Here is a 20,801-nt window from a genome sequence, read left to right on the forward strand (position 1 = left end):
GCTGTCCAGCAAAAGTGAGGGACTTAAGAGGGCTGGAACAAACTGTAATATCTAGGTGGTAAGCTCCAAGAAGCAGGGCCCTCTGATTCCTCCTGCATTGAATTGTATTGTAACTGTACTGTCTGCCCTCCTGTTGTAAAGCGCTGCACAAAGTGTTGGCTCTATATAAACCCTGTATAATAATAATAATATTGCCAGGGATTCTGGAGCAGTTGCAACATCACTTTTTATACTTAAAGTAGAACTATAGACAAAACTTTTTTTTTCATTTTGAATAGAGCAAAGGACAGTTGTAACCCCGGTCAGATTTTTTTTTTTATTTGCCATCTGTGTCCCATAGAGGAGATTTACCTTCACATTCTGTCCCAAAGCCAAACAGGAAGTGAGAGGAAATCCCTGCAAATTAAGAGAATACCTTGGGGCCCCCCCAGGTCACCAGAACTAGTGTCCCTTTTGGAAGATTTCCCCTCTATTACTTTCCTGGGGTCAACCCAAAATTTGGGATTTTCTTTTACTTTCACTTTAAATGATAATGGTAAACAGGACAAATAGAGAGGGTGAATCTCCTTAAAGTGTTACTAAACCCAGTAATATGAAAATAGTTCACCCAGCCGCCCACAGTGCCCAAAAGTTATAAATCTTCTTTTTACATTAAAATATTGCCAATATACACCTTTTTGGATGATCTGTATACCACGGTCAGTGATAAACTGCACAGTTTCTTCAATGCTGAGAGTTCAGGAAGGAGGAGATTTTCACTACAGCCTGTATACATGCCCACATATGTGTGATGTCAATATCATGTGACCTGGCTAGCTCTGAGAACAACAATCTGTTCTCTCCAGCATAAAAGACACAACTGAGCATGTGCAGGTCGGCTACTCTGCCTGTGTTAGCTGGCCTTCCCCAGGTAGACAGTGCAGGGAGGGGGGGATCTATGCATACAGGATAAAACAGCCTTTTTACACAATGCAGAGCATTAACCCCTTAAGTTCCGCAGTGAGTATAACAAGCATGCTATGCTGCATATACAGACTGATTTTACTGTTGTGGGTTTAGTAATACTTTAATGGTGGCACAAACCACAATAAAAACTGTCAGCCGTGCTAATCCCTCGCCACTCTATCCAAAACAAAAAAAGAGTTTTGCCTTTAGTTAATATAATAAACTTTAGATAATTTAATAAATTAATAAATTGTATAAGAACCCCTTGCAGTGTTTGTCCAGCTTGCTCTGCAAGTAAATGTAAAAACATCACGTAAAATGAAAAAAGAATTTATACAGAATACTATCATAACATGCATTACCTGCATACCATTGGGTCTCTGATGTTAAAAGCTGCTGTCCTTTGAGCCATATGTATTCTAAAAGGTTTTAAAGTTGAGAGTACTAGCATAATATTGTCAAGGGCTGATAAGAATGAATGCCTGTTCATAATTTCTGCGCATTCTTTTATAAATGTGTTCTTTCCTACTTTATTATTATATGGCAAAAGCTTTACAACAGTTCAGTCTTTTGATAGTTCCTTATATGTAAACTTTCTTCTGAAGTCTCAAGAAAAAGAGAATTTTCAAACAAAAAGTTGAAAGTACTGCACAAAAACAGATAAAAGGATGCCTTTACTCTTTTATAAAATACAACATACTGTATGTCGCACGTAGTCTTATCACAGCATTCCGTAAGCTTTACAAGCATAATTATGCTTGCATTTCTAGCTTTACAATTTTTATCAATAGTGTACTACATATTATCAACTTTTTAACATTTTTGATTATTTTATAGCTGCGTAAAGTGTTTGTTACCCCAACACTTCATATTCCTGACATGTGCCTGCTGTACCATGTACTTGTATGAAAAGTATCCGGTTCTCGGGGCGCATGCACGAGGAAGATGGAAGCCTGATTCCCTTGCTCCGCGCCATCGGAAAAGACACCTCTCATCCACCTCCCGTGGCTCTGGAACGACCCAGGCTGCCACTGGTTATGCACCGCTCCTCCAAGTAGAAGCACAGGAACTGGCAGCTCAAAAAGGCCTCCCCAGCCACAGGCAAGGGCAAAGGCAAGATGGCGCCCGAACCTCCGGAGCCAGACGACACAACCCAGCTCTCCGCAGCAGATCCAGCTTCACCTGCTAAAAAGTCTCCACCAATTCCCCACAGATCTGGCGAGTCCCCTGCCCACAGACTCTGATGGCTTGCTGGCCAAATTCTGCAATATTGTACAGGGCGAAATCACTATGGCCTCCCGCAAGCTTTTCTTTGATTTAGTGAGGGGTCTTAAAGAGATAGTCCACCGCACTAATCAGTTGGAACAACGCATGGATTTAGCTACCACTGTGCTGGAGGGTCATGAGGAGGAAGTGGACAAACTGTCAGCTGAACTGGAGGCCGAGGGATAAATTGGAGGATGCAGAGAACAGGGCCCGCAGGGATAATCTTTGCATCCGCAGTGTCCCTGAAGCTATCACTGACCTACAAGGAATAGCAACTGCTTTCTTTCAGGAACTGGCCCCTGAGATCCCAGTGGACAGGCTGGAATTTGACCGTATCCACCGGTATTTTGCTCCTAAACCGTCTGATGGCCCCCGGGGGATATCATCATTAAATTTCACTACTACCGCACCAAAGAGAAACTCTTACTGCGAAGGAGCAGCAGGACCTCTCCTTTCAAGGTAACCCCCTCCAACTGTTCGTGGAGCTCTCACTGGTAACTATCGCTATCTCCGAATCCTTCAAACCCAGGGGATCGAGTACAGATGGGGGTTCCCATTCAAGCTCTCCATCTCATGTCTGGGCCGCCAGCTCCATGCCACTTCTCCGTCCTACCTACGATGCCACTTCCTGGAACTGCAGCTTGACCTGCCTTTGTCCCAAGAAGAAGCACAGTTCTTGTCCTCCAGACCCAGACCTTCTCGGCCTCCGCGTCAGCTCTCCCAAGCATCCCAAAAATCTCAACTCGGATTCCAGGCGCTGCAAGAGCTACAGGTTCAACGCTTTCATAAAGCCACTAACGGCTGAAGGTGACTCTTTCACACCCGTGAGCATTCTATTGCCCCTTGCTACCTGATCCTGTACTGCACCTGATGGAACTTATCCAACTGTTGGACCATACAAATGGATCTAGGTAGAGCCATATGGAGATTGTTCCCTGCCCACCTAACCCCTGCCTCGAACCCTGATGCAGAGTCATGGGTGGTTACCCTGTTATAGGCCACCTGTTATAGGCCACCCCGTCTGTGAGATGGTAGCCTAGGGTGATGACTACCTGCCTTATATGCTGTGCAGGGTTCCTGGCTACAGATCACCTCCTAGCCTTTTTCATCAACAATATAAGTATGGCAGTCTGTGATTGTTCATTTGGCCATCATCTGCTATAACTGCTTTGGGCGATTCCTGGAATGTTACAGGGTGGGAGGGTAATGGAACTCTAGCAGGGATTATCTAGCACTGTTTACCTTGTTGGTTGTCATTTCTTGCTCCTTAACAAAGTTCTCTATTCCTGCCTTGTGGTTTGATAGAACTACAGGTGCTGAGCAGGCATTTTTGGCCGCTCGGTCACTCTGGGCTGACCCACTTGTAGTTGGTGGCCCCGGGTGCTCGAGGGACCTTTGTTTCTATACGTTTATATGTCTTATAAGGACTTAGTTTGTCCTTTTGGGTTTTTTTGTTTGTTCCTTTTGACTATGTTTTAAGAAGTTTGTTAGGTCTTGTGCTAATGACATTGAAGTTGATTATAACATTTCATAGTAGGCTTGTGGTTCCGATGGACCACTGTTCCCCCTATGTGTCGGCACTTGGCTAAGACGGCTGTCTTGGCCAACATCCGACCCTGTTGTGGGCCTCACATCCCACACAGTGATGCATTCAAGTTCTCTATGCTTACTATATCCCGAGACTCCCTCAGTTTCTTCATGTCCTATGTCCTGCTTTCCTCTTCTTCCTCCCTTCCTATTTCTTCTCCCTTCTACCCTCCTCTCCTCTTCCTTCAGTCCCCGGGGTGTGTGGGGAGAACATTTTCTAGGCTTACCTTTTTGATTCCATGACCCTCAACTGGCTGTCCCTGAAAATTTCAGGGTATGAACTCCCCCCAAAAACGAGTGAAGGTTTTTAAATACCTCAAAGAACAAAACATAGATATAGCATTCTTGCAGGAAACTCATTTTTCCTCCTCTACCTGCCCCAAGTACTTTGATGCCTGTTACCCCCAAGTCTATTTGGCTAATGGCCCTACTAAGCAAAGAGAAGTCCTCATTGCTCTATGCAAATCAGTCCCCTTTAGTTGCAGTAGACATATAGCAGACCCAAATGGCAGGTACCTTATACTGCAAGGTACTATTCAAGACAATGAGGTGACCATTATGACTTACTATGCTCCGAATGACAATTAGGGGCCTTTCCTGACTCACATCTGCTCCCTGTTGAAGTCCCACCAGAAGGGCACCCTTCTCTTGGCGGGTGACTCTAATGTGACACTGAACCCTTCTCTTGATAAATATCCTTTGGAATACAAACCCCCTTCTCCTACTGCAAAAAAATTCTTACATTCCTTGCAGAGTCATGACCTGGTAGATGTCTGGAGAGAGCTTCACCCCTTGAGCAAGGACTACACTCATTATTCTCATCCTCACCATTCTCACTCCAGGACTGACCACATGTTTGTACTGCGGAAATATCTCCCTTTAATTGTTTCTACCTCTATCTTAGCTGCCCCCATGGTCGGACCACGACCCTATCCTGACTGTTTGCCACTCCCTGCTTAGTAAGCCACAACACTCCCCCTGGGTAATGAATGACTCCCTTATATGTTTTAAGGCAATCTTAAGTGATATCCACAAAGCCTCCATTGAATATTTCTGACTCAATGCTGGGACGGTCTCATCCCCTGTGACGCTATGGGAAGCATATAAGGCTGTCCTCCGGGGCCATGTTATCCAACTAGCGTCAAAACCTAAGAAAGAGCAAATGTTGGCTCGACACAATTTGGAACAGCACCTGGAGGCATAGTCAACAGCCTTCAAACAATCCCCTACCCCTGCCAACTGTAGGCTCTTGGACCAGGCCCGTACTGACCTAGATCTATGCTTAACCGATGAGGCAGAACGTACCCTATGCTGGGCTCGCCAGAAATGGTATGCCAAGGTGAACAAACCTAATGCGATACTGGCCTATAGATTACGCACTTTTAACCCCAAAATATGCCCCCATTACTTTACGCACCCGCCATAACATCCTTATCGGGTCTTGGACGTCATCGCTTCACTAATCTTTATTCGGCCCCCAACCAATCTTCCACCCAGGGCCTAGACAACATTCTGAATGGCTTGTCTTTACCTTCCCTATTTGAAACTCACACATCCCTAATGGACTGAGACATACAGGTCTCAGAAGTCTTACAGTGTATCAAAGAATTGAAGGTGGGCAAGAGGCCAGGCCCGGATGGCTTTATGGCACTGTACTACAGGAAATAGGCGGATGTCATTGCCCTGTATTTGATGGCTATGTATAATTCTGTTAAAGATGGTCAATCCTTTACATCAAACCTGTTGACCGCCAATATTGTAATGATCCCCAAATCAGACAAGGATCATTCTTCTTGGGCTAATTTCAGGCCGATCTCATTAATTAATATAGATATGAAAATACTGACTAAGATTCTGGCCAACCATCTGAATTCCTTTCTCCCACGCCTGATAAAGACCAGGTGGGGTTTGTCCCAAGAAGACAAGCGGGTGACGCTATTAGTCGGCTCCTCCAAATACAAAACATATAGCTCATATTAGGTCCTTAGAGCCAATGTTCTTGTCTCTTGACGTCAATAAGGCCTTTGACACCTTGTCATGGCCTTACTTAATGCAGGTGCTTCACCATTATGGTTTTGGCACCTACTTTTTGAGTTGTGTGTTAGCAATCTATCATGAAGGGGGGGTAAACCTTCTGGAGGACAAGTGGTTAAGCAATGCATTAAAATTACTAAAATATACCTGTCTGATAGATGAGAGAACACAATAAATCTAGGCATTTATATGGTTGCTAACTCATCCCTTTTATTACTGACTACATAATTACGTAAGTTCTGTGGCTGACTAAATGTTGGTAGGCGGCGATTGAATCTTAAACTTTATTCGCATCTGTGCACTGCAGGAGTGTGCGCAAAAGCACAAACAACATGCTGCCTTTTTTCATCCATGCAGAACTGCCATTAATTCTTAAAGTAGAAATTCACCCTAACACTAAAATCCCTGCTTCTACAGACATCCACAATCTAACACTAACCCTGTAAAGAAGAAATCAGTATACATACCTTTTTTTAAAGCCGATCCGACCCGATCCCACGCTTAGCTGTCAGCTTCGGGTTCGCTGTGGAGGCGGGTGCAAAGGACACATCTGACAATGGAAGCCCCATAGTAAGTCTATGGGTGACATCACTCCCCTTTCATTTCACAGCCATTGTCAGCTGTGTCCTCTGCAGAGCTTCCGCCGCTGGAGACCGGATCGGATTCAAAAAAGTTATGTATACTGATTTCTTTTTTGTAGGGCTAGATAGGTTAGTGTTAGATCGTGGATGTCTGTAGATGCAGGGATTTTAGTGTTAGGGTGGACTTACCCTTCAATGGCATCCCCATGTGTCTTTCTAGCACTCACGTGTTCACGCAACCAAAGCACATGTCTTTTGGTGCAGCCCAATTTTTTAAATGGGTCAGGCACTTCTTTTGCCTGTTGTCTGTGCATATGGCAGCCCAACACTTTCAATGGGCTTCCCTATGCAAAAGCAACATGCAAAAGAATGCACAAAAGGCACAGAAACTAGCAAAAAAGCGCACACACAGCACACATTTTGTTAATAGTTTGGATACATCAGATATGGTTAAAACCTCTGTCAAAATGTGTATATATGTCGACATTGTGTCGCTGAAAAGCAGGAACCCAGAAGGAAGACCAGAAAAAGATGGAAGCTCCTGGGACCAGTGGGAGCACTAACAGTGCAATGCTAGTGGGCTTTGTTTTACAGGTACTATAAGTCTGCCATAATGTGCTAATATGCTGGAGTTTAATTCAACTTTAATATTATGTTATCATCCGTAGGGCTCATTGACATGGGTGCAGAGGGCCCCTACAGTGTGTTTACATAACTATGAGGCACCCAGGAGTGACAGAGGTCTGTGTACAAGGCCTCTCATCCATCCCTGTTCACAGGTAAGGATGACACACGTACAGCCACAGCCTGTCATTGATTTGTACAGGCGGCTGAATGCAAACACCTGGGTGCCTCCCAGCTACATAAATACTGAATGCCCATGTGAATGAGCCCTTAATATATTATTATACTATCAGTTACAGCGCCAAGGGCTTAAAATCTGAATCTTGAAAACCCGTGGCTGTCCTTGGAAATAGGAAAGAGTTGGAAAGCGTTTTATATTTTTGCCTCTCTTATAAGAATACATCATAAATCCTTTAATCCTGATTACTTTCTTGAAAGTCACCATTAAATAAGCAAATCATTGTAGCAAGGACAAAGTGGAAAATCCAAGTCCGAGTTTTTACCTTTTTTCCGAGAAGTCGCTGTGAAGTTCCAGCCTCCCTGAAGAGCCAGTGAAGGATTTTTATGTCTTGTTTGCAGGTAATGTCCCCTCACGCTCATGCTTTACTCTCATCTGTACAGCCAGCATTAGAGGAAACGGATACAAACTCAGATCTGCAGACATCGGTATCATGGGCGGGCTCTGTCCTCCCAGCATTTCCTATATGACATGCTGAACTGCTACAACTCTGAGAAAACCCTGCATTTCCCTCAGGGGGTCAAAAAGCAAAAACAAACCGGGTCTTGGCTTGTGTGGGAACCAAGTCAGTCTCCCTCGCTATATTCATCCGGGGATATGAATTTAAAAAAAATTAAAAGAAAACAACAGTCACAAATAGAGACTGGACTTGCCAAGGAAAACAATTGGCAGTTTCCTGGCATCGCAAACCCATTATTCATCTGGGCATTAAAATCAGTTTAGGTACTAACTGCAGCTGTTAGAAGGACAAGGAAAATGAAGAGCACCGCATATTGTTTGTAAGCCGTATGAATTATACATACGCACTTCTGATTATTCAACAGCCATTTCAAGTTACACAAGGCTGCTATGTCAGTTCGTTTGCAGACAGAATGTCTAAAATGCATAGGAAAAAAATCTTCCCAACTGTCATTCGGCTTAGAAAGGATGCTTAGAGAAGAATTTCAGGAATAAAAACTTTTACTGAAACAAATACCTTAATAGCCACCACGCATAAATACACTTTGTGTGCACCGAATGCCCTTGCAAACACAGTTATTACCTTGTAAATATAGCAGTGACATGACTACAAGAGGGGGCGGATACAAGACCAGTCACCCTGCACAAGGGGAGTGCAGCACTCACTGGTCTTTATTACAGAAAACCCCTGCAGAGAAGCAAGTGCTGCAGTTGTTTCATGCTGAATTACTGCACAGATCTGGGTGAAATAAACAAAAAAGACACAAAGATTTCAGCAGGAAAACACATGCCTATATTTTTTAGTTCAGATTACTGCTTTAAGGCTCAAAAGTTATTTCTGTTGCTTCTAATTCAAGAAGGAAACAACAGCACAGCGAACAGATATTTGTTCGGCTCCCCCCCCTCCATACCAGACAGCACCCACCATGCGGGCCTGGAAAGAATGGCAGAGGCCGGGGAGGGGGCTGCCCTTTACCAGGGTGTGTGGAAGTGATTGGAATGCTGCAGCGCTGCCCTATAGCTTCCGTCTGAGAGCCAGTAGTCAGCTTGTCAGATAATCACACACTTCCGGTAGCTGCAGCTGCTGAGAATGTGTGTTTAACTCCAGCTGCTGCCGCAATAATTTTTACATTAGTGGCAGTGAAAGGGTTCAATATCACCAAAGAAATACCCCCCCCCCTACAAAAAAAATGATATCAAAGTCATTTGGGTACACTATTGTATGACAGAGTAATTGGCAGTCAAACTGTCATGGCACTGAACTAAACAATGGCCTGGAAAGAAAGGAGGTATAACCTGCTGGTGCTGAAGTGGTTAAAGTGGTTGTAAACCTTTACACATACCCAGTGAAGTGACTGGTCTCAGGCGATACACAAAGATTAAACAAGTTCTTCAAGTTGTACCTGTTTATCAGCAGTCATCTCTCCTCTACAGACAAAGTGCAGAATTTATACAGCTTGTCTGAGCTTTCAGAAACCAGGAGAGGGAGATCTGAAGTTACACTCTGCAGAGCTCAGTGAAGAGAGCTCTTAAAGCTGATAGGAAGATAGGAAGGACAGAAGGAAAGGACATCCCCCCATTTACACAGCACAGAGCTGAGGCTGTCAATCAGCTGGAGATCCCTCCCCTTGTGCAAATAGGAAGGTTTATAAACCACTTCTGGACCAGCGACGTATCCGGGACACTGGGATGATGCCTGCAGCTGTGGCACCTGACATCACTTCTGGTTTACCCGGATGTCCGCAGTGCATTTTTTTAAAAATCAAAAGCCTTCAAAAACACAGATCTGGTGTTTTGAATGCTTTTTAAAGTGATTGTAAACCTTCGTATTTTTTTTTTAAAATAACAAACCTATCATACTTACCTCCACTGTGCAGTTCGTTTTGCACAGTATGGCCCCGAATCTCCTTTTAAGGGGTCCCCCCAGCAGCGCTCGCGGCTCCTCCTTGCATCGGTAAACCCCCTGGGAGAAGCGCTCCCGAGTTCAGCATTTGCGTCCATAGACACAGAATGCCGGACTCGGCCCGCGTCATTGGATTTAATTGACAGCAGTGTGAGCCAATGGCTGCGCTGCTATCAATCTATCCAATCAAGAGCCTAGAACCCCGGGCAGAGAGGTCCAGCGCGTCTCCGCCGAGGGAACGAACGGCTCAGGTGAGTAAAACGGGGGGGCTGGGGGGCAGGTCACTGTCAGAAGTTTTTTTACCTTAATGCATAGGATGCATTAAGGTGAAAAAACATGAGGGATTACAACACCTTTAAGGGCAGAGAAGATTTGGGGTCTCAGATCTCTCTATAAAGTACCTGTCTCATGCCTATTGCTGTCACAAGGATGTATACATTCCTTGTGACAGCAATAAAAGTGATGCAAAAAAAAGGGTAAAGCAACAGTGTAAAAAAAAAAATAATAATAAAAAAAAAAAGTGCACCCGTCCCCTTGTGCTTGCGTAAAGTGCCCCCCATCCCCTTGTGCTAGCGTACAAAGGGGAATGCGCGCGTCGGTCTTGCACACACGCAAACAGTGTTCGTCCCACACTTGTGAGGTATCACTGCAAATATCAGATCATAGGCAGCAATTCTAGAACTGGACCTTCTCTGTAAATCTAAAGTAGTAACCTATAATAGCTTTTAAAGCTTCGCCTAAAGATAGTAAAATTTAGGTTGTTTGTCGTTGTTGCACGGGAGTGTGCAATTTTAAAACATGACATGTTTGGTATCTATTTTCGACGTAACATCATCTTTTAAATTTTACATAAAAACTGGGATATATATTGTGTTTTTTGCATTAAAATGTATATAATATAATGTTTGGGGGTTCTAAGCAATTTCCTAGCAAAAAATAATATAAACAATAATTGCAATGTTTGAAAGCAAAAAACATGATGAAATGTGCATTTATGGCAGAGAAGTACTGAATGATTATTTTTATATTTATGTCATAACATACAGTTTAAAGAGGAAGTAAACCACTGCCTCTTTTTTTTTTCCTGACCTGAAAGGTAAAGGCATAATGTGCTAGTATGCATCGCATACTAGCACATTATGTGAAACTTACCTGCAAACGAAGCCCTCGTTGTCACCGCTGAAGGTCGTATCCATCGTCGCCCGTCTTCCTACTGGGTCCGCCAACTCCGGTTGTGTGACTGGCCGAAGCTGCGTGATATCACTCCCGTGCACGTGCGTGGGAGCCGCTGGTCACGGCACAGGGCTCTGAAGAAATGGCATGGGTGGCTGTTCCCTCAGTGCGCATGTGACGATGACGTAATCGGCTGCATATACAGTAAATATCTTCTAAACGGTGCACGTTTAGGAGATATTTACAGTACCTATAGGTAAGCCTTATTATAGGCTTACCTGTAGGTACAAACAATCCATGGAAGATTACTTCCTCTTTAACTTGTGTTATGTGATGGTTACTAAATTTGTGTATATACTGTACATACAGTAAGTATGTGATTTTTCAGTTCTCTGTATCTGACAAAGAGAACTTGTTCTGAAACCTTGCACTACAAAGCAAACTCAACATTTAATATACTGTATATGGTTAACACAGAACAACACTTTACTTCAAAGTATCTGTAAACTGAAATTAGAAGCTAACATTTTTAAAGTAAAATTATGCCTAAAGAAAACAGAAAGGAGAATAAAAAAGTTTATTTTTAATAGCAGCATGTACGTAAAAGATCCAAAAGCTGGGAGCCCAACTGGTTACTGTAATAGCACATCAATTTTTTGAGTTTCTCCTCAATAGCTCACAAGCATAAACTCAACTTGTCTTGGGAAGATGCAGCTTCATTCTTATGACGGAATTTGATAATCTGTTTTTCTGGTCACTCTCTGTCTACTGTGTTCACTCTCCATTTGGTTGTCTGTGGTGTTGACAGCAGTAATCACATTTTGTACATACCAATGGATCTATTATTGCCCAACAGCCTCTGGCTGGTTGCCTAGGCCCCTTATTATTCCACGCGTAGTCATTAAAAAAAAAAAAAAAAATTACAGATCAACAACGTGGTTATAACAGGAACAGGGTGTGAAACAGAAGAGCAATCCATTACTGTTTAGAGGTCCATGGCAAACACTTTAAGAGAAAGTAACAAGCAAACATACAGGAAACCTACTCTATGTTCTATTATACACTGACTATATCACACAGTACTGAAAGATAGACGGTTGCTTATAGGCTAAATTGTGAATTTTAGTTTATTTTACTAACCTTTTATTAGTGGCACACGACACATTTGGTTTAGCTAAAACACTGATTAACCCCTTTATGACCAGAGGTCAGGGCAAGCTCTTCTGATCATGAAGGCTGGGTTCACACATATTCGAATTGGATGCGGTTTCTTAGCATCCAATTTGCATGACAGGCAACTGTGACTGGCTCTCAATGGAGCCGGTTTGCACATATTCGGGGCAGCCACGGTCTGGATTGAAAAAGGATCTGATGCGTGTTTGGGTCTGGTTCAGGTGGAAATTTATTCAAAAATTGGGATTTGAATTGGTGAACAGACATGCATCGGACCCTAGGCACGAACCTGTGCCCGCATATGCACTCCAAAGACATGCTGCTAGGTTAATTGGCTTCTGCCTAAATTGGCCCTAGTACAGTGGGGACGGAAAGTATTCAGACCAACCTAAATTTTTCACTCTTTGTTATATTGCAGCCATTTGCTAAAATCATTTAAGTTCATTTTTTTCCTCATTAATGTACACACAGCACCCCATATTGACAGAAAAACACAGAATTGTTGACATTTTTGCAGATTTATTAAAAAAGAAAAACTGAAATATCACATGGTCCTAAGTATTCAGACCCTTTGCTGTTACACTCATATATTTAACTCAGGTGCTGTCCATTTCTTCTGATCATCCTTGAGATGGTTCTACACCTTCATTTGAGTCCAGCTGTGTTTGATTATACTGATTGGACTTGATTAGGAAAGCCACACACCTGTCTATATAAGACCTTACAGCTCACAGTGCATGTCAGAGCAAATGAGAATCATGAGGTCAAAGGAACTGCCTGAAGAGCTCAGAGACAGAACTGTGGCAAGGCACAGATCTGGCCAAGGTTACAAAAAATTTCTGCTGCACTTAAGGTTCCTAAGAGCACAGTGGTCTCCATAATCCTTAAATGGAAGACGTTTGGGACGACCAGAACCCTTCCTAGAGCTGGCCGTCCAACCAAACTGAGCTATCGGGGGAGAAGAGCCTTGGTGAGAGAGGTAAAGAAGAACCCAAATATCACTGTAGCTGAGCTCCAGAGATGCAGTCGAGAGATAGGAGAAAGTTGAGTCAGCCATCACTGCAGCCCTCCACCAGTCGGGGCCTTATGGCAGAGTGGCCCGACGGAAGCCTCTCTTCAGTGCAAGACACATGAAAGCCCACATGGAGTTTGCTAAAAAAACACCTGAAGGACTCCAAGATGGTGAGAAATAAGATTCTCTGGTCTGATGAGACCAAGATAGAACTTTTTGGCCTTAATTCTAAGCGGTATGTGTGGAGAAAACCAGGCACTGCTCATCACCTGTCCAATAAAGTCCCAACAGTGAAGCATGGTGGTGGCAGCATCATGCTGTGGGGGTGTTTTTCAGCTGCAGGGACAGGACGACTGGTTGCAATCGAGGGAAAGATGAATGCGGCCAAGTACAGGCATATCCTGGACGAAAACCTTCTCCAGAGTCCTCAGGACCTCAGACTGGGCCGAAGGTTTACCTTCCAACAAGACAATGACCCTAAGCACACAGCTAAAATAACGAAGGAGTGGCTTCACAACAACTCCGTGACTGTTCTTGAATGGCCCAGCCAGAGCCCTTACTTAAACCCAATTGAGCATCTTTGGAGAGACCTAAAAATGGCTGTCCACCAACGTTTACCATCCAACCTGACAGAACTGGAGAGGATCTGCAAGGAGGAATGGCAGAGGATCCCCAAATCCAGGTGTGAAAAACTTGTTGCATCTTTCCCAAAAAGACTCATGGCTGTATTAGATCAAAAGGGTGCTTCTACTAAATACTGAGCAAAGGGTCTGAATACTTAGGACCATGTGATATTTCAGTTTTTCTTTTATAATAAATCTGCAAAAATGTCAACAATTCTGTGTTTTTCTGTCAATATGGGGTGCTGTGTGTACATTAATGAGGAAAAAATGAACTTTTAATCATTAAAAAATGATTTTAGCAAATGGCTGCAATATAACAAAGAGTGAAAAATTTAAGGGGGTCTGAATACTTTCCGTCCCCACTATATGTGAGTTAGGGACCTTAGATTGTAAGCTTCTTGAGGGTAAGGACTGATGTGAGTATACAATGTATATGTAAAGCACTGCGTAAATTGACAGCGCTATATAAGAATCTGAAATAATAATATGTGTGAACCCAGCCTGAACATGCTTGCTGTTGGCTCTTGTGTGTATGTAGGAAAAATAAGCAGTATATCACTGTGCATTGTGGCCAAGTGGTTAGCACTTCCACCTGGCACCAGTAGAGTCATAGGTTTGAACCCCAACCACAGCACTACCTGCCAGGAGTTCGTATGTTCTCCCTGGGCCTGTGTGATTTTCCTCTGGGTACTTGTTTCCTATTTCCAAAGACATAATGGTAAGTTAATTGGCCCTAGTATATGTATGTGAGATAGGGATCTTAGTTGTAAGCTCCTTGAGGGCAGGGATTGATGTAAATGAACTAAATAAATCACAATATTCCAAACTCACACACTGACTCAGCTGGGTAGCAATCGGAGTTCTAGTCTATTATTTGGAGAAATCTGCTCATCTCTAAGATAGTGCTTCTGCATGGAGATCACCCAGAAGTCTGAAATAAAGTGGTTGTAAACCTAAAAACAAAACAAACAAAAAAAAAAAAATCTGCAACACAAATAATGAGCTAGAATGCATAGCATACTAGCTCATTATGTACTACTTACCTTTGATCGAAGCCCCCGCAGCAGTCCTCGCTCACCACTCTGGCCATCGACATCGCTCCCAGAGTTAATTCCGGGTATCGCGGGCTCCGGCGCTGTAATTGGCCGGAGCCGTGATTACATCACTCCCGCGCAAATGCACGGGAGCTGCCGATATCGGCACAGTCTAATTGAAGCAACGGCACGTACTGCTATTGCTTCAGTCCGCATGTGCTGATGACGTTGGCACAAGCAGATACAGGGGATATCTCCTAAACCGTGCAGGTTTAGGAGATATCCTGGGTAGCTACAGGTAAGCCTTATTATAGGATTACCCGTAGCAAAAAGTGGTTGTAAAGGGTTTACAACCACTTTAAGATGATGAATGAAAATGTCCTCACTTAACCAAGCCTTTAATAACTATGCTGTAAATGCCAATGTCATCCAGAGCATGTGACACTTCTGCTGGGACTTGGAGGATTAATGGGGCACTTGGACTTTTTTAAACTTACTTAATTTATTAAATGTGATGAATTTTCTGCATCAGCTCTGCTCAACTTGGAACAGACAGGAAGGGCCATGACGTCACATGTGACTTTGCCTCACTTGCTCTGTAAACACAATGTGGAAGCATGGTCTGTACAGTGCCTGCTATCAGTACTCCTACCGGGTGTTCTGTAGCAGGAGCAGAAGCCTGGGAGCTCCTCCATTCAGCTCCTGGGCTTAAAGAGAAAGACCCCTTAAACACTGAAAGCCCTTTTTTTTAGGCATTTTAGGCATTTTAAAAAGTCCTGCAAGCAGCGTCTTTGGGGCGGTGCAGGAGCGGTGTATACATTGAAATTAATGGGCAGCGCTGCCGAAGCGCCTGTAAAGCGATTCAGCAGCGGCGCTTTTAATCCCTGGTTAACTCCTTCTTTGGGGTTAAAGGCGCCCCGCTTCCGCCCGCACCACAAACTGTGTACAGAACCCCACCAGGTTGCAATATTGCATTGAATTTTACATTACAGCACTGAGGATTGAAAAGGAAAGGTCATGTTTAACAACAATAAATGACAACATGGCTTAGAGAGCAATTGTGTTTGCTAGAAAATGTATTTTTTGTTTGCTATTTGTTTTACATAAAAAGTGGTGTTACCCTTTAAAGCTGGACCGTGACTGAAAGCTGATGATTCTAGCACCAAAGTTGACTCAGACTGTACTCCTTATCAGATTTAAAGTAGAACTAAAAGTCTAAACTTTTTTTTATTATTTTGGCTAGAGAACCTCTGTCAGTTTTTTCTTTGCCATCCCCCGGTGAAGAGATTTCACTTCAGTTCCTGTCCCAGTGCCAAAACAGGAAGTATGGGAATCCCTGGTTGTCACCATAGTCACCAGAACGAGTATCCCCATTGGAAGAATTCCCCTTTATTACTGTTCTGGGGACAACCCAAACTTTGGGATTTTCTTTCACTTTCGGTGATAATTGGTAAACTGGACACATAGAGAGGGTGAATTTCCCCTAATTGGGGCAAATACAGCAATAAAAACTTGACAGGCAAAAAAAGTTTTGCCTTTAATTATATTTTAAAGCAGAACCTAACTATTTTTAAACATTTTTTTTCCTTTTGGTCCTCCCCCTCCTCTTAAAAAAATGTGGAAAAAGTATTAAAATGTGTACCTTTGGGTGTTTGGTGTGCTGCCAGTCAGCTCTTCCTGCTTTTTTGGACTATACCAGGCCAGCTTCTGAGATTTCTAAGGCAGGTCATACAATTTGCAACTTTCTTTCCTTCAACCACAGATTGAAGGAAAGAAAATTCCTTCATTCCCCCATCAATGAAGTCAGGGTACAATGACCACTACTGGTGGCTATAGCCTCTGATAGTGATCGGGCTACAAAAAAACAAAAGGCCAGTTGTACTAAAGTCGATCAATACATTGGTGAAGTTCTGCTTTGAGGTCTGGAGCACAGTGGGCCTTGCACTGAGCATGGATAGGCCATGGCTGCATGTTGAGCATCACTAATTTATCACACTATAGTCAAAATACCCCACATACAAACACATACAGAAATCTTTCCGTATGCTCACAGAAAACGTACATCAGACTTTAGATCACCGAAAAGCTACTGTAACCATAGGTAAATAACAGACAAGCAAGCTTATCAGACTAATGTAACGTTTATTTGCCTCCCAATCTTCCTTTCACTGTGTGATACATGAGAGGTCACAGGTTCACATGTCATAGGATGGATTACATTTTCACAATGATCTTTGCCATTCTTTCATTTAAGGCTTGTCAATACTGAATTACAAGAGACAAGTGTGTACGGGTTAGTACAAGATTCCTACTGTCAGCTGTAGACTTCAATTTCTAACAACAAAGCAACAATACTTTTATATATAAAAAAAAAATAATAATAATAATTTCTGTAGTAAGATAACATTAAAGACTCATTCACACCAGCCTGCAGGCAAAAACCTGTGTAGGGGCGAAGTGATGCCTTGTTACAGTGCATTGCACTGCTTACTTTTTTCTTTTTTTAACTTTATTGAAGTGTCACAAAATGACACTGCATTTAAGTCTATGCACTGCAACACGCTGAGGTGACATGCTGCATTTTTTAGGCAGAGCACCACGCCTTAATGCAGCATTTCATTGTAAACAGGGCACATAGGAAACACTTGTTTTCTATGTGCCCGTCTGTTGAGCCTGCGTTGATTTTTGGAGATCAAAGCAGCTCAACAGATATGGTGTGATGGAACTCTAAGATCATATTTATAGTTACAGACTTGAGTTTTGTTCAACTTTTGCTAAATTTAAAGTTGAACTAAATGATATCCTTATTCTCCAAAAATAATCCATACGCATCCGTTACTCAAAAGAGAAGTATGGGAATCTGGTTTTTCCCCCATCATACTTACCTAGGTGGATGCAGCATCGGTCCGATGCTGCATCTGTTCCCCCGGCGTCTCTGCACTGAGAACCAAGCCATCAAACATCGCCGATGGCTCGGTTCTCTTGGCTCCCCGAGCAGAGAGCTGCTGCCTGTCAATCAGCATCTCTCCTGCTCTGCTCCTCCTCGCTCATTGGACGCTGAGCTGTGGAGGGGCGGGGAGCGGCCGTCTCATTACATGTTCTGTGCAATGGTTTTGCACTGAGCAGCCCCGATCCGCTTCTTCTGGGCTCCCCTGTCGTCACTCCTGGCTGCCACCATCAGAAACCGCTCCATCCTAAGCCATGTTGTCTGCATCCACTGACAAAGACAGCGAGTGCGGTTCGGCTGTCGCATGATTTTTATTTTTGAATTCCTTTATTTGAGAAGAAGTTGCATTGTACAGACATATGCAAGAGTAGTGCATGATAAAGTTACAGAGGTATCAAAATCAGTAAGTAAACAAGGAAAACCTTGTAGCAACAGTAAGCACACAAGATACAACAGACTTTAGATTATTTAACAGCTGGCAAAGATGTAGAGGTCTCAGAAGAATGCAACAGAGGGATCCTCATGAACTTCAACAGATGAATGTAACCAGGTTTAATAAGAAAATAGAACAAAAAATAAAAAAAATATTGGGATCACCAGAGGAGCCCCAGAGGCCAAGTAACCCAAAAAAAACGTGTAACCTAATGGGCAGAATATAATGTCAGGATAGCTGCAGAAAACTGCAACTGATATACAGTGCCTTGCAAAAGTATTCACCCCCCCTTGGCATTTTTCATGTTTTGTTGCCTCATAACCTGGAATTAACATGGATTGTTTGAGGATTTGCATCATCTAATTTACAGAACATGCCCACAACTTTAAAGATGTATTTTTTTTTTTTTTTTGAAGCAAACAACAAATAGGACAAAATAACAGAAAAATTAAATGTACATAACTATTCACCCCCCTAAAGTCAATACTTTGTATTGCCACCTTTTGCGGCTATCACAGCTTCAAGTCGCTTTGGATAAGTCTCTATGACTTGCCACATCTTACCACTGGGATTTTTGCCCATTCCTCCTTGCAAAACTGCTCCAGCTCCTTCAGGTTGGATGGTTTGCGCTTGTGAACAACAATCTTTAAGTCTGACCACAGATTTTCAATTGGATTGAGGTCTTGCTTTGATTAGGCCATTCCAACACATTTACATGTTTCCCCTTAAACCACTAAAGTGTTGCTTTAGCAGTGTGTTTGGGGTCATTGTCCTGCTGGAAGGTGAACCTCCATCTTAGCCTCAAATCACACACAGAGTGGTACAGGTTTTGCTTAAGAATATCCCTGTATTTAGCACTATCCATCTTTCCCTCAACTCTGACCAGTTTCCCAGTCCCGACTGCTGAAAAACATCCCCACAGAATGATATTGCCATCACCATGTTTCAATGTGGGGATGGTGTACTTTGGGTCATGTGATGTGTTGTGTTTGCGCCAGACATGGCTTTTTCTTTGTTGGCCAAAAAGTTCAATTTTAGTCTCATCAGACCAGAGCACCTTCCTCCATACATTTTGGGAGTCTCCCACATGCCTTTTCACAAACGTGCCATTTTGTTTTTTGCTGAAAGTAATGGCTTTCTTCTGGCCACTCTGCCATAAAGCCCAACTCTATGGAGAATACGGCTTATTGTCGTCCTATGTACAGATACTCCAGTCTCTGCTGTGGAACTTTGCAGCTCTTCCAGGGTTACCTTAGGTCTCTGTGCTGCCTCTCTGATTAATGCCCTCCTTGCCTGTTCCGTGAGTTTTGGTGTGCGGTCGTCTCTTGGCAGGTTTGCTGTTGTGCCATGTTCTATCCATCAAAGATTTTGATTTTTTTTATAATCTAACCCTGACTTGTATTTCTCAACATCATTGTCCCTTACTTGTTTGGAGAGTTCCTTAGCCTTCATGGCAGTGTTTGGATAGTGGTGCCTCTTGCTTAGGTGTTGCAGCCTCTGGGGCCTTTCAAAAAGGTGTGTATATGTAATGACAGATCATGTGACACTTAGATTGCACACAGGTGGACATCATTTCACTAATTATGTGACTTCTGAAGGTAATTGGTTGCACCAGAGCTTTTTTATGGGCTTCATAACAAAGGTGGTGAATACATAAGCACATGCCATTTATCATTTTTTTATTTCTGAAAAATAGTTTTATGTATATATTTTTCTAATTTTACTTCACCAACTTAGACTATTGTGTTCTGATCCATCACATATAATTCAGATTAAAAAAAAAACATTGAACTAAAGGATGTAATGTAACAAAATAGGTAAAAAGCCAAGGGGGGTGAATACTTTTGTAAGGCACTGTATCTCAGTACTGAATAAGGGGTGCGGGGGGGGGGGGAGAGGATGAGAGGAGGTGGGGGGATAGGGGGGCAGAAAAAGGGGAGAGATAGAGCACAAGTATAAAAGGAGCAAAATCAGGAGACCCTAATGGGAGGAAAAAGAAGAGAGCTCGGGAAAAGGGTAGAGGCTAAAGACCCAAACAACTCTGAAAGGAGACAAGAAGAAGGGTAGGGAAACAAAAAAAAGAAGTCTCTAACACAGGGTCTCACAATAGTGGACCCCAGAGACTCTGGGTTGACAGACCTTCTGCAGATAGGCATTGGTATAAACAAATTACTGCCGGTTATATAGCGTAGCCATGAGGTCTTCAATGTCTCATTCATTTTGGAAAACCCAAAAGACTTAGAGGACGGATTCACAGACCTACAACACAAGGGAATGCATGCCTTAGCCGTGTTCAACAGCTGGATTGTAAGGGAGGCCTTACATTTTTTGATGGGTTGTTCCGTGAGGTGCAGCAGGCATGCCGCTGGCTTCCCTGCTAAATCAACCTTCGTTATTTGTTTAATGGTACTGGCCAATTCTTGCTAACATGGTCTAATTTTTGGACCATCCCAAAAAATGTGTAGCACCATGCTTGTATGTGCCTGTACCTGTGGAAAAATATGGAGCAAGGCTGTGGGAGCCCTGTCACAGGAATTGATTGACAGCCAATGGCTCCCGCTGCTACCAATTTGCCCTGTGAGGAGAGAGAAAGCGGAGAGAGCCTCTGCTCTCGGGTACAGCATTGGATCGAGATCGGGCTCAGGTAATTATTTGGGGGGGGCTGCACACAGAATTCTATGCATTAAGGTAAAAAAAAACTTCTACCTTTACAACCACTTTAATGGCCCTGTAATCTATTTTTCATTCCTTTGTTTCTTACTGTGATGT

General features: G+C 43.1%; 1 protein-coding gene across 7 annotated transcripts in view; it reads right to left on the bottom strand.

Annotated features, from left to right (window-relative positions):
• UTRN (utrophin) overlaps positions 1–20,801 on the bottom strand; it is a 1,071,426-nt gene that overhangs the window by 978,573 nt on the left and 72,052 nt on the right. For 3 of the 7 annotated variants that reach the window (XM_073627748.1, XM_073627743.1, XM_073627742.1), the window contains exon 1: positions 7,541–7,699. The exons of 2 other annotated variants lie outside the window; for them this stretch is intronic. In XM_073627748.1, coding sequence (XP_073483849.1) covers positions 7,541–7,637 — 97 coding nt within the window. In that variant the 5' untranslated portion in view covers positions 7,638–7,699. Of the gene's footprint in view, positions 1–7,540; positions 7,702–20,801 lie in introns of those variants that run through there. 2 more of the 7 variants (XM_073627745.1, XM_073627746.1) reach the window with 2 other exon arrangements.

This window comes from Aquarana catesbeiana, linkage group LG04 (assembly GCF_042186555.1).
Source record: "Aquarana catesbeiana isolate 2022-GZ linkage group LG04, ASM4218655v1, whole genome shotgun sequence".
Lineage (NCBI taxonomy): Eukaryota > Metazoa > Chordata > Amphibia > Anura > Ranidae > Aquarana > Aquarana catesbeiana.